This window comes from Arthroderma uncinatum (genome assembly GCF_011692745.1).
Source record: "Arthroderma uncinatum strain CBS 119779 chromosome Unknown scaffold1, whole genome shotgun sequence".
NCBI lineage: Eukaryota > Fungi > Ascomycota > Eurotiomycetes > Onygenales > Arthrodermataceae > Arthroderma > Arthroderma uncinatum.
Window position 1 is genome coordinate 2,152,663 of NW_022983863.1, and position 12,733 is coordinate 2,165,395.

Sequence of the window (12,733 nt, forward strand, 5' to 3'; positions counted from 1 at the left end):
GTAGCAAGTTCACGCTCCTCTCGCCCCACTGAAAGCGTATTCTTTCCAGGCTTTCGATGCCTTTTAGCCGGCCGGCCAAGGAGTAGCGCGGCTCCGAAACCCTCGGCCATGCGACTATCGACTTTTGATAGCGTGGTTGACAGCGCTGTGGCGGGCAGCTGTTGCAACGACACCGAAGGCATGGCTGTTGGGATATATGCAAGATGTGTCAGGGGCCAGTGGGGCGTATCCCTGGCGTGGAGCATTTGATCAGTGACGTTAATATGGTATACATGGATTATTGATGTTGGTTGAATATTGTAGATAGTGATTAGATAGTGATTAGAATATTGTTGATACTGAGAATATTGATGATAGTGATTAGATAGTGATTAGAATATTGTTGATAGCGAGAATAGTGATTAGATTATTGTTGATACTGAGAATATTGTTGATACTGAGAATATTGTTGATACTGAGAATATCGTTGAAGTGATTAGAATATTGTTAATAGTGAGAATATCGAAGTGATTAGAAAATGATAAAGCTCGACTAGAAGGGTATAATGATTATGCATTAACTCAAGACAGAAGATCGGCTACCGTACAATGACTCTGTCCGTAGATCGCACACCCAACCCGCAACCCAACGCATAACCCATCGTCTCTCACACTCACATCTCACATCTCACATCTACAACAACAAGGCAGCGAGTCCAAGGACACCGGCAAGACCGGCGCCGGCGCCAACGACGGCGTGCGAGGCAGCGCCGGTGAAGGTTGGCAGGGGAGCGGTCATGCTACCGGTACCGCTGGCAGTTCCCATTGGGGGCTGGGTAGCGGTGGAGTTGGGGTAGGTTGGTGGCTCGTAGATGGAGGTGACACCGCCGGTGGGAACTGGGACGGGGGCACCAGTGCCGGGAGCGCCAGTTGGGGCGACGGTGGCAGAGGTTGGTGCGCCAGTTGGGCTGTCCTCGTTAGTATATACTCTATTATTATCATTGATAGTGAACATACCAGGAAGTGCACTCGGTGACGGTGGAGGAGGTCAGGGTGCGGGTGACGGTGCAGGGCTCGGTGAAGGTGAGCGAGGTTGGCTCGGTGACGGTGTAGGTCTGGCTGCCGTGGGTGATGGTGGTGGCCTCAGGGCACCAGGTGACGAAGTTGGTGACGACCTCAGTGGTGAGGGCAGGCATCTCGACGGGCAGGCCGGTTCCGAGGAGGGAGGCAGAGGCGATGCTGGCCATGGCGGCAGCGGTAGCGACGGAGTAACGCATCTTGATTAATAAGGTGGGAGTGGGTGGGTGGTTAACGAGGACGTTAGGAGAGCTGGAGCGGCGTTTGAAAGAGTGGACGGTTGAGTGAACCTGGTAAAGAGCGACGGACGAATGAGAGAGATATCGTTGTTGGTGAAGGGAAGAAAGAGAGCGAAGAAGGACGAGGAGACGGCGAGATATAAGTAAGAGAGAGACGGGCGGATCTAAAAAAAGGAGGCCTTGGTACCTGAGCGTATGTGCGCGTCACGGTACGGGCGGTTACCAGGGCCGGACGAGGCACAAAGAGCGCACAGGAGAGAGCCAGGAGAACAAGGAGAACAAGGACAGACGGGATCGACGCCAGGTTGCACGGAGACGTGACTTGCTTGCCACTATCGGCGCCACCAGGCCCTGCATACCTTGTCCTTCATGCTACTTGGCCGAATATCGTGCCCAAGACGGTGTCGGAGATGCCCAAGTCGAGAGGTGGCGTCCCTTTTCATGCGTATCTTATGGTGTATCTTAGGTGTCTAGGTGTCTAGGCGCGTATTATACTGTACGTACTTACATGACGGTACCAGGCACGGTAACTTACGAGCTCCCGTGACTCCACCTAAAAAATAGATGAAGGATAGGGGCCAGGGCAGAGACAGGGACAGGGAGGCGACGGCGAGATGAGATGGAGATCGGATGGAGCTGAAGATGTGATGGACTCCGTCCTGTGCTCCGTACGCTCCATGCAGCCGTATTGACAAGATTGACAAGATGGCGGATTGTCAGGCTGCGTCACCAGGAGGATGCCGTCCCGTCGGTCGTTCATCGCTGGTCGTCTTCCTGATGTGACATCGGATGCACGAACGAGACTAGTGGTGACAAACTAGCGACAGATAACGGCGAACAGGACGGCAGACTAGTCGATGTGATGCGACCAGCACAGCAGCAGACCACGACCGAGACCGCGAGATCATCACTCACCGTCAACCTACTTACTCTACACGACACGCCGGTAGCGACGACAGCGCAGGCCGTCCGGGTCTCACCCGCTTTCCGTCGCTGCATCCAACTCGACTCGACTCGACTCAGACTGACTTCATAATACTTCGTACTCGTAGATGCTATGTATACAGCGAACGCACAACGTATTTCCAATCAGAAGATCTCACATTGTCCCTTTATAGGATGGTGAAGTTGGGGCCGAGACATGTCCACAGCACCCGCGCGACCCCCGGCGATGAACCGGGAGAAGGCGAGAGTTGGAGCGGGAAAGATAGCCCTCTCGTCATGTTGGATTTAGTTGTGAGGAAAGAAAGAGAAGAAAGAAAAAGAGAAGAAAAAGAGAGAGAGAAAGATGAAAAGTGAAAAGAAAAGGGAAGTAGCTTATATAAGTGATGAGTAAGAGGATGACATAAGTTATTAGTAAGTCCGCGGGTAATGACTAAGTCCGCGGTTAGTCATACTCCGCGGGAAACAGAAAACGCCGAGAAGAAAGACCGAGGTCGCACTTCGACATCAAGATATCAACAGCAGGCGGGAAGATATAAGTCCCTCCACACTCCCAGCCATTGTCCACCAGTATCATCCTGACTGTTTGCGACAATGTCCCTGCGCTGTGCCAGAGACGCCGCCAGACGGTTCGCCGTCCCTCGCACCTACATCAGACCTGCACAGCTCGTCAGATGGCAGAGCTCCGCTGCCTCCAACGGCCACCACAATGTAAAAACAGACCACCGCCATATCCCATCCATTGAGTGTTCCTACAGCTGCTGACAGGTCAACAGGAGCTCTCAAAACACCTGCAGTCCACAGACCCCGAGATCTACAAGATAATACAGAATGTACGTTTCTCCGACTTCGGCAGCAATGACATCGGCATTGTATGCTAATCTCAGTGTGGGGGTTGTAGGAGAAACGCCGCCAGAAGCACTTTATCAACCTCATTCCGTCAGAGAACTTTACCAGCCAGGCTGTCCTCGATGCCCTAGGCAGTGTTATGCAGAGTTAGTACCTTGGTGGTGGTGGTGGTGATCATGATGGTATACTGATATGGTCTAGATAAATACTCGGAGGGATACCCCGGAGCAAGATACTATGGTGGAAACGAGTTCATCGACCAGGCAGAACGCCTCTGCCAGGAACGAGCCCTTCAGACCTTCTCCCTGAACCCAGAGGAATGGGGTGTCAACGTCCAGGGTATGTCTGGTCGTATATAAAAAGGCATCGGATATATGCTAATGTTTACAGCCCTCTCTGGCTCTCCCGCCAACCTCTGTGCGTACTCCGCCGTCCTCAACGTCCACGACCGTCTCATGGGCCTTGACCTCCCCCACGGCGGTCATCTCTCCCACGGCTACCAGACCCCCACTAAGAAGATCTCCGCCATCTCCAAATACTTCGAGACGGTGCCTTACCGCCTCGATGAATCCACCGGCCTCATCGACTACGACAAGCTTGCCGAGCTCGCATTGGTCTACCGCCCTAAGCTCATCATCGCAGGAACATCCGCCTACAGTCGACTGATCGACTACCCACGCATGCGCCAGATCGCAGACAGCGTCAATGCCTACCTCCTCGCTGATATGGCCCACATCTCCGGCCTGGTAGCTGCATCCGTCTTGCCTACTCCCTTCGCTCACGCCGACATCGTCACCACAACCACCCACAAATCACTCCGTGGACCCCGTGGCGCCATGATCTTCTACCGCAAGGGTCTCCGCCGTACCGACGCAAAGGGCAACAAGGAGTTCTACGATCTCGAGAACCCCATCAATGCCTCCGTCTTCCCCGGCCACCAGGGCGGTCCACACAACCACACCATCACCGCCCTCGCCGTAGCCCTCAAGCAAGCCCAATCTCCTTCCTTCAAACAATACCAGACCAACGTCCTCAAGAACGCTCAAGCTCTCGCTGCCCGTCTCGGAAACCCCACCTCCGCCGGCGGTCTAGGCTACAACATCGTCTCCGGCGGCACAGACAACCACCTTGTCCTCGTCGACCTTAAGAACCGTGGTGTCGACGGTGCTCGCGTCGAACGAGTCCTCGAACTCTGCGGCGTGGCAAGTAACAAGAACACCGTGCCAGGAGACAAATCGGCCCTTAAGCCAGGTGGTCTCCGCATCGGTACCCCAGCCATGACCTCTCGCGGATTCGCAGAGGAAGACTTTGCCCGCGTAGCCGATATCGTCGACCGGGCTGTCACCATCACTCAGAAGCTCGACAAGGCTGCTCGTGCACACGCCGAGAGCAACAAGCGCAAGAACCCAGGCAGCCTCAAGGCGTTCCATGAGTTCTTGGGAGAGGGCGAGGAGGTTTCTGAGATCGTGCAGCTTAGACAGGAGGTCGAGGATTGGGTGGGAACGTTCAGCCTGCCATGGACCGATAGCGAGTAAATAGCAAAGCAAGCCATTACGGGGTGGTAGAGTCATTCTTCAACGACGATTGATGAGCAAAAGATGTATTTTGTTATTTATGTATTTCAACATGGATTTATGGACGGCTCTTGCTTAACCTCGTTCAACTGTCAGTATAAATAATGATATCCCAGTTCAGCCAAACCACCAATAATGTATAACTTTCCCCTATACTTCCCTCTATCCATTATCATCAAGATATAATACTATACTGCCAACATCCTGGACAATTAAAGGACTTAGTCGGGTTAGTTCAGCTTATATAAACGCGCCAGGGGGCTATTCCTGTTCTCAGTATCCCCCATTCTCGATGAATATATCACCTTACTCTATTCTCAGTACTCTCTATTCTCTGATATATACATAATATACTATCATCGGCTGTATTGAATACTTAACCTATTTAATATGGGTCGTCCACGTTTATATCACTCTCCCGAAGCCCGTCGTCTTGCCCGAAAGCAACAAAGGCGACTTTCCTACCTAAGACGCAAGAATGCTCTTTCAAAACCACAAAAGGGCGATGATATAAACAACACCCTAACATATGGTATGCTTTCACTCCATACCATGCTTGTCCAATACTGATATTACATCTGTAGTATTTTTCGATCCTATGCCTACCCCGATCCAAGCCAGTCAACCGAATCCAAGCAATTGTTCTCATCCTCCGGCTGCTATAGATGCTCGAGAAACTTATATATCCAGTCAACCTAATGAAATGGGGAACGATATACCCACTGTTCCAAACTCAATCTCTCCTCCACGTCTAGTACCTGATATTACGGAAGAAGAGGGTAGTGACATAACCGTCACCTCGCCGGAATCACTCAAGTCCTCGTTTCTTCAACTCATGGACACCCTCCGCAAGGCAACGGAATACTTTAACAGTTTGAGCGAAGATGCCTCTATGAGACCTCACCCATAAAACAATATGCCCACGAGCTAGGGATCGTCAACATATGGAAAAGGAAATATCTATCCAGTGATGATGCGAGGCATTGTTCACGCCGTCATTGACGCTAGCACCAGTCTACAAACATGACAGCGTAATGTGCTGTGTGAGAGAAAGAGGAAGCATACTTTGACACTATCCCCACGAGAACGCCTTGATCGTATAAGACTGGCTTTAAAGAGACGGTGCATACCACTCTGTGAGAGAGTTAGTATCGGCATTATCGGCAATTACGTTTCGATTCTGGCTCGTCACGAGTGGAATTCCTCCTTTTCGACCAATATTGAGCCATGCAGTTGCTCAACGAACGTATGTGGGGGATCTGCGAAGGATCAAGGGTGTGCGATGTAGTGGAGGATAAGGTGTCTGGTAGAGAGTACGATGAGCGACCAAGTTAGGTTGACATGATGTCGGGTTAGTTGGTCATCCCGGGCCATTCTGTAGTTGATGTTAGCTCCCTCCTTGCACTTATGTGGAGGGACATGGCACTCACCTAAAATAGTGCGTTCTGCATTAATCTTCGACACTTTCACGGCATCACCAACTCGAATCATTGCATCGTCGTCACCATTCTCTTGGTGCAGAAATCCATACCGTCCAAAGACAGGACTATATTTCGTCCCCTTGTCCACCCTCCTATCCTTCATTAGCTTCTTAAGTACCGTTCCCGCCTCACCAGTATGCGGTGCTCCTGTATCAAAGTCAACATTGATACTGACGCATCGTACGCAGTTATTCCTCAGTTGAACCGTCACACGCTCGCCTACGATGAGTTCACCCCAGAAGTCCTCTTCGAACGCCTCAGGGGAGCCAGACAGGACGATGTTGGGTCTGAACTTGGTGACGTCCATCGTCTCACCTTCCGGAAGTCGGGCTGATACGTTATCCACAGACGTCTGTGAGACGATAAGATAAGGTGCCATGTCTGCGAAGGTGAGGACCTTTGAGGCATCAACCTGTCCAAGCAGGTTGTCGGCGTAGGGTATATTCTTTGTAACTGTGGATAGCCATCCAGTCGTTGAGTTGCCAGATGTACCTGGAGGAGCCATGTTTCCAAGCGGAAACCTCCTGTTTTCGCCAATATATGCAAAAACGATCTTAAACCCTAGCCAGGCAGAGAACCAGCTATTGTATTCCACGCCCATATCGTATGCCGTTGTAGGGCTACGGTGCATCATCACTTCAAGCTTCTTCAGGTTGCTTGTATCTGGTTCCAGGGGGATGCGCAGCTTGTTCCCAACACCCGACTCTGGATGGTTTGTAGCAGCATTCTTATAAGTCACCGTTATCCAGCCACGGTCATCACTCGCTCCCTGTGCCGATGGGAACTCGATGTCAGTCAAGAAGAGCGCCATCTGCTGAAACTTGTCGATATGCATGTTCACCAGCTGCTCGTCTGGCTTGATCTTGAGCAGCATGAACCTCCTATCATATAGCAATCCATTGCGTGTCACTCTCGACGACTTTAGCGCCGTCGGACGCATGGATTTGATAGGGTAGACGTATATCTACGAAGCGAGGTTTAGAAGTGTGATATGTGCTCTTCGAGGTCATACATACCTGGGAGATTTCCATCTCGACTCCTGTGATCGCTTGCTCGACAAGTAAGATGACTCCTGGTCCTGACCGGCGTAAAAACGCGAGGTATCTAGAAGGATGAGAGTTCGTTCAGCCTTACAGCCTAGAAAATATTTTACGTAGGAGCGAATCCTATGGGGGGCTGACTTTGATATATTAGTCCGGGGAGTAACTTATATGCTTCAGTTACAAGGTACTAGCTGCGCCCTTGTTTTGACTATTAATAACTAATCGTGACTCGACTCCAGGCTTCCTCGACCAACATCTACGTTCTACATCGTGAAGGAGGATGATGGGTTGAGATGTTGGATGCACACTGCCTCCCTCCAACGGCCAACTCCATCCACCCTCGTTACAGACATCCCATCGACTTACCATGCCTCATATCTCATCTCGGGCCAAGCAAAAAGCAAGCATAGCCTAAAAATTGAGCACGAACTCCACCTCCTTGTCATCACGTCTGTCCTTCGTGTAAATATCTTTTCCAATTCGCCAGCTCGGCACCCTGATAAGGTGGCTTGCGGAGAGCTGAGCTGAGGCTGTTGCTCCGCATGATGATTAGCTAGCCTAGTCTGACAAAACTCCCTGTCACATTGGTGATTATTCCTGGTTCGATGGGCCAAAGACTCGGGCAGCCTTCAATTATTCTGATACCCATTGGCCGGCGGGGTTTGGACGCAGGATGCAGGGCTTCTTCGGTATTCCCGCTGTGCACTAACGGGGGCTACGGGATGGGTGGATGTGCCATGCAGTGCGAAGATGGTTACCAGCTGAGGAAGTTCGTTCTCTCGCGGCTGATGATACCGGGCTAGATTACGGCGGATGGGGGCATTGGCCTTATCTCGTTTGTAGGTGCATTCGTGGCTTGCGGATATATAAGAGATATATATATATATGCCCTTGCGCTGGATAGGCCTCTCGTCCTGGGACTTCAATCCATATACCCCCTTCATACGGGCATATATTGATTTATACAGTGACTATGGACGAAGGAACGGAGACGGTAGGCATCGATAAGCCCGGACGCCGTCTGGTGCTCTGCTTCGATGGCACGGGAAACCAGTTCAAGGGCAATGAATCCGACTCCAACGTGGTGAAAATTTACCAGATGCTAGACCGTTTCGACAAGCGTCAATTCCATTACTATCAACGTGAGCTCCTTCGAACTCTACACGTTATAGAGCCATAACTAACCAGAGCCAGCCGGTATTGGAACATTCAGCGTGGGCACATCTAGCGGAATCACACTGTTCAGCCGCATGCGTGCCAAAATCAGCGAAGTCATCGACAAAGCCATCGGCACAACGTTCGAATACCATGTCAGCAGCGGTTACCGTTTCTTGATGCGCTACTACAAGCCAGGTGATGATATCTACATCTTCGGCTTCTCGCGTGGCGCCTACACGGCTCGCTTCCTGGCCGAGATGATCGAACACGTCGGTCTGTTGTCTAGAGGCAACGAAGACATGATCAGATTCGTGTACAGCGCTTTCTGTAAATCGCAAGTCTCCAGAGGCAAGCCACACAAGACGGCCAAGGAGCTGGAGGTCGAAGAATACTTGCAAAAGCTGAAGACTACCTTCTGCCGTAAGGAGGTCGGGGTCTTCTTCTTGGGTCTGTTTGATTGTGTGAACAGCGTGTCAACACTCGAGATCCCCTTCTCTTCACACCCATACCGATACTGTGCTCCAGTGAGTACTCCCTATGTCCGTCTCCTCGCCTTTGCTTGCATTAGTCTAACGAAATACTAGTCACCGGCCAAACACGTCCGTCACGCCTTATCCGTCCACGAACGTCGTCTCAAATTTAAGCCTGCCCTATTCACGTTTGAATCCGAGGATACATCCGCCACGATCAGGGAAGTCTGGTTCGCAGGCAACCACTCTGACGTAGGGGGCGGGTTCCCCTACGAGCGGAACTCACGCTACCTCTTGTCCGATATTCCTCTGGCCTGGATGCTGGAAGAAGCCCTGTCGGTGACAGACGCCCCGGCTGGACCGTTAACGTTCAACGACTACCATCCCGAGGCAGTAAACCGACTCAAGGCGATTGAGGCTATCCTGAAGGCGCGGGCCGAAGCGAACGACGGGCCTGGAGCATCGGGAGTCACACCAGAGGGCGAGGTAGCTCACTTTAAACACCATGATTCCCTCATCATCGGCCGTGGAGCTGGCTGGTACATGACCGTCATATGGTGGTTTATGGGTAAGTCATCTTATATACATCTATACATACATACATGTACAGGTACTGACAAGCTGTATCAGAACTGCTGCCGGTCTTCACCCGTCTCGAGCTGGAAGAGCACCAGTGGAAGCCGCGGTACTGGCCACCCAACTGCGGTGCACACAGAGACATCCCGACCGATGCCACACTGCACCATACCGTCGAGCAGATGCACAAGGCTGGCGTGCTGAAGAAGATGCCCAAGCTGGGCGGAGACGGGGCGCCGCTGCTGAGTGACCCCTTGATCGTGGTACGCTATGTAGGCAGGGCGCTGGTATTTTGGAAATAACCAGCGAAAGAGGCGACGAGCGAGACGAGGCCGTACCGACCCTGGGGGTTGAATCTAATTAATAATATGTCTGGATGGGCTGGAGTTATCTGACTGAACGATATATATGTGATGATGATATTTTTGTATACGGTGGCGCTGGAATAGCTTAATGGGAAGATACTTCGGGTCAACCGGAAACACTCTGCAGCGAACTCCACGGTAGACGGCTGCCCTGACCCTGAACCAGGCACTCTATAACTATGTTATGCTCCCTGTCTTCATGATCTGTAGCTATCCTCATGTTGTATGGGCATGATCTGTACCACCAGCTGATGGCGCCTCCAGCTGTTCCACCGGCGGGCGCATCCTATACTCATGTCCTCGCCTCATCTCATCATCTCATAGTCTTCTTCTTCATCTTCATGTCCTCATCTCATCTCATCAACATCGTCTTCATCGTCTTCTCATCATCTCGTCTCATCTATGTGAGACTGCTCATCGTTGCGTCATCACCTTGGCAGCGCTTCCACCGTCGACGCCACGCCGAAACATCGAAAAGTCGCAGCTGAAGAACCGCCATCCTTCACATTAATTCTTCACATCTTCCCTCTCATTCCTACACTTCACACAGAGAGACCATCCTGCTGATACGATATAAGACGCCTTCACTGCGTTGCCTGGCTGACTGCTTTCCTCGCATCGGACGCCGTACTGTGTGCTTGACACGCCAACCGAGGCACCGAGAGCAATCGCACTTGATATCACACTCGATACGACATCGCAGGACACAGCGCATTCTTCACATCGACACCTCGCTGGTACAGACCGCAAGACGATACATCCGTGCTATTTGCGCGCGCGACCAGAAGCCATGGAATCGTCCTCTGGCCTGCGTCGGAAGGACACCACCAAGGGTCCCCCTCTACGAATATTATCACTCGGTAGGCCCTCTTTCTCTCTCATTATGGGTGTATAGCATCGGACTAACCATGTTGTAGACGGCGGCGGAGTGAGAGGATACTCGATGCTCATCATTCTCCAGGAGCTGATGTACCGAACCTATGTCGAATGCGAAGGCAAGGCCCCCCGCCGTGACCAGATCCCTAAGCCATGCGACCACTTCGACCTGATAGCAGGCACAGGCACCGGCGGACTCATAGCGCTCATGCTGGGTCGCCTACGCATGGATATCGAGACCTGCAAGGAGGTCTACATCCGCATGACTCGCCGGGTGTTCGAAACTGATAAGACAATCGCCGGCATCCCGTATCGGACAACGCTGTTCAAGGCTTCGAAGCTGGAAGATGCGATACGCCAGTGCGTGCGTGAGCACACGGTCGACGAAGAAGAAGGAAATGACGGGACTGCGATGACGAGCGCGAATCCGTTTATGCGGAGCGGGTATGTCGGTTCGACCAGCACGCTACAACGGAGGCTGAGCCGGTCGAGCGTGAGTACGGCCAATACTTCGGTTCCTACATCGCCTGTGAGCAATCGAGGGCCACCGACCGGGCATATGTGGGGGGATCCGAATGCGAAACTGTACGATAACCGGGAGAATCGCACCAAGACGTGAGTATACGCATGAGCATTGTCATTCTGCTACTCTTAACTAACCAATGAACAGTGCCGTGACAGCAGTCTACAAGGGAACACCGAAATCTGGCTCTTCTACACTCCTCCGCTCGTACGACTCCCGCCGTGAACCTCCTCCCGAATTCAACTGCACGATCTGGCAGGCCGGACGTGCCACCTCTGCCACCGGACTGGCCTTCAAACCCATCCAGATCGGCCAGCATCTCTTCCTCGACGAAGGTGCCGGCAAATACAACCCTAGTCCACAGATCCTCGACGAGGCGGTGGTAAACGAATGGCCGGGCCGTGAAGTGGGCGTCTTCATCAGCATAGGCACAGGCAAGAGACCACAGGGTTCGACCGCTCCCGCACACGAATGGTGGGAAGATGTATTCCGAGACTCGCTGGGCAACTTTGCAGAGGCCAGGAGACGGCTGGTTGCGAAGATCGAAGGCTGCGAGGCCACACACCAGTTCATGCTCAAGGACCACCTGGTCAAACGCAACGTGCCGCGAGAGGTCTACTATCGTCTCAACGTCGAAGTCGGTGTCGGCGAGTTTGGGATGAACGAATGGAGCCGGCTGGCGGAAATCAGCACGAGTACGCGCATGTACCTGGCAAAGAATGAGGTGCAGCGCATGAACTACGAGGCAGCTGTTAAACTGGCCAAGGTCGAACGCATGCATCGCCGGATAGAGTCTCATTCTGCTGCTGTGACGGCAAACGAAAGCCTGGAAGAGCGCAAGAACCGGCCTGTTCCTCCAATACCTTCGCAAGCTGCTCAGTCCCCGTCGAAGCAGCATGTCTTTGAGCTCCCTGCCATCGAACTACCGGCTGACGACGGCCAGCAGCCACAACAACATCCACGACCAAATACGGCACAGAGCTCGACGGCGGTCAGCTTCTCGTCCCACGACGACAAATTCACCGTCCTCCCCGGCGCCGATGCAGACGGTCGAGACCTCCCGGAACCAGTCAACTCAGGTGGCCGTCGCAGCTCCGATGTGCTGCCTCCTTCGCCGGCCCGTCAGAGCCTGGATAGACCATCTCCTCACGGCTCCCCTCGCGAGAGCCTAGATGCTTTCCAACCGCTCCAACCACGCAATCCACCACCGCCCTTACCGCCCAAGACACCCATTCCGTACCCTGTTGGCAGCAGCGAGAATGTAACTGACGGCAACGGGGTGGTGTCGATGCCCATCCCTCCCCGGAACCCAGACAGGCCAGTCTCTATCATTGGCTCACCGCGGAAGTATAAGCTGCCGTACCCAGATGACGGACCGCCACCGGTGAACCGTACGAGGAAGCCTACATATAATACTTCCCGGTGAGGGGCAACAAACGAACAAACGAACAAACGGAAAAAAAGAAAGAAGAAAAGGTAACGATTTATGCATCTCCTTGTGGTACATATATAAGTCTAATATTCTATTGTCTAACTCCCGTACTTACGCTGGATTCGTTGTACTTCTCTCGTTTATATTGAT

General features: G+C 52.5%; 4 protein-coding genes across 4 annotated transcripts; 2 read left to right on the forward strand and 2 right to left on the reverse strand.

Annotated features, from left to right (window-relative positions):
- Positions 1–672: 672 nt before the first annotated feature.
- Positions 673–1,255, reverse strand: GIQ15_00676 (uncharacterized protein; the record flags this gene model as incomplete). The annotated part of the gene is made up of 2 exons (XM_033548093.1): positions 673–946; positions 996–1,255. The coding sequence occupies 2 exons, from the start codon at positions 1,253–1,255 to the stop codon at positions 673–675; spliced, it is 534 nt and encodes a 177-aa protein (XP_033409044.1).
- Positions 1,256–2,830: 1,575 nt separating this feature from the next.
- On the forward strand, positions 2,831–4,620 carry GIQ15_00677 (serine hydroxymethyltransferase; the record flags this gene model as incomplete). Its single annotated transcript, XM_033548094.1, has 5 exons — positions 2,831–2,947; positions 3,013–3,069; positions 3,138–3,231; positions 3,287–3,424; positions 3,476–4,620. 5 exons carry the CDS (start codon positions 2,831–2,833, stop codon positions 4,618–4,620), a joined length of 1,551 nt encoding a protein of 516 aa, XP_033409045.1.
- A 1,391-nt stretch (positions 4,621–6,011) lies between these two features.
- GIQ15_00678 (MOSC domain protein) lies at positions 6,012–7,171 on the reverse strand (the record flags this gene model as incomplete). Its single annotated transcript, XM_033548095.1, has 3 exons — positions 6,012–6,034; positions 6,090–7,104; positions 7,157–7,171. 3 exons carry the CDS (start codon positions 7,169–7,171, stop codon positions 6,012–6,014), a joined length of 1,053 nt encoding a protein of 350 aa, XP_033409046.1.
- Positions 7,172–8,156: 985 nt separating this feature from the next.
- GIQ15_00679 (uncharacterized protein) lies at positions 8,157–12,577 on the forward strand (the record flags this gene model as incomplete). The annotated part of the gene is made up of 8 exons (XM_033548096.1): positions 8,157–8,325; positions 8,378–8,865; positions 8,926–9,379; positions 9,442–9,650; positions 10,001–10,156; positions 10,456–10,612; positions 10,670–11,243; positions 11,299–12,577. The coding sequence occupies 8 exons, from the start codon at positions 8,157–8,159 to the stop codon at positions 12,575–12,577; spliced, it is 3,486 nt and encodes a 1,161-aa protein (XP_033409047.1).
- Between the last annotated feature and the right edge of the window lie 156 nt (positions 12,578–12,733).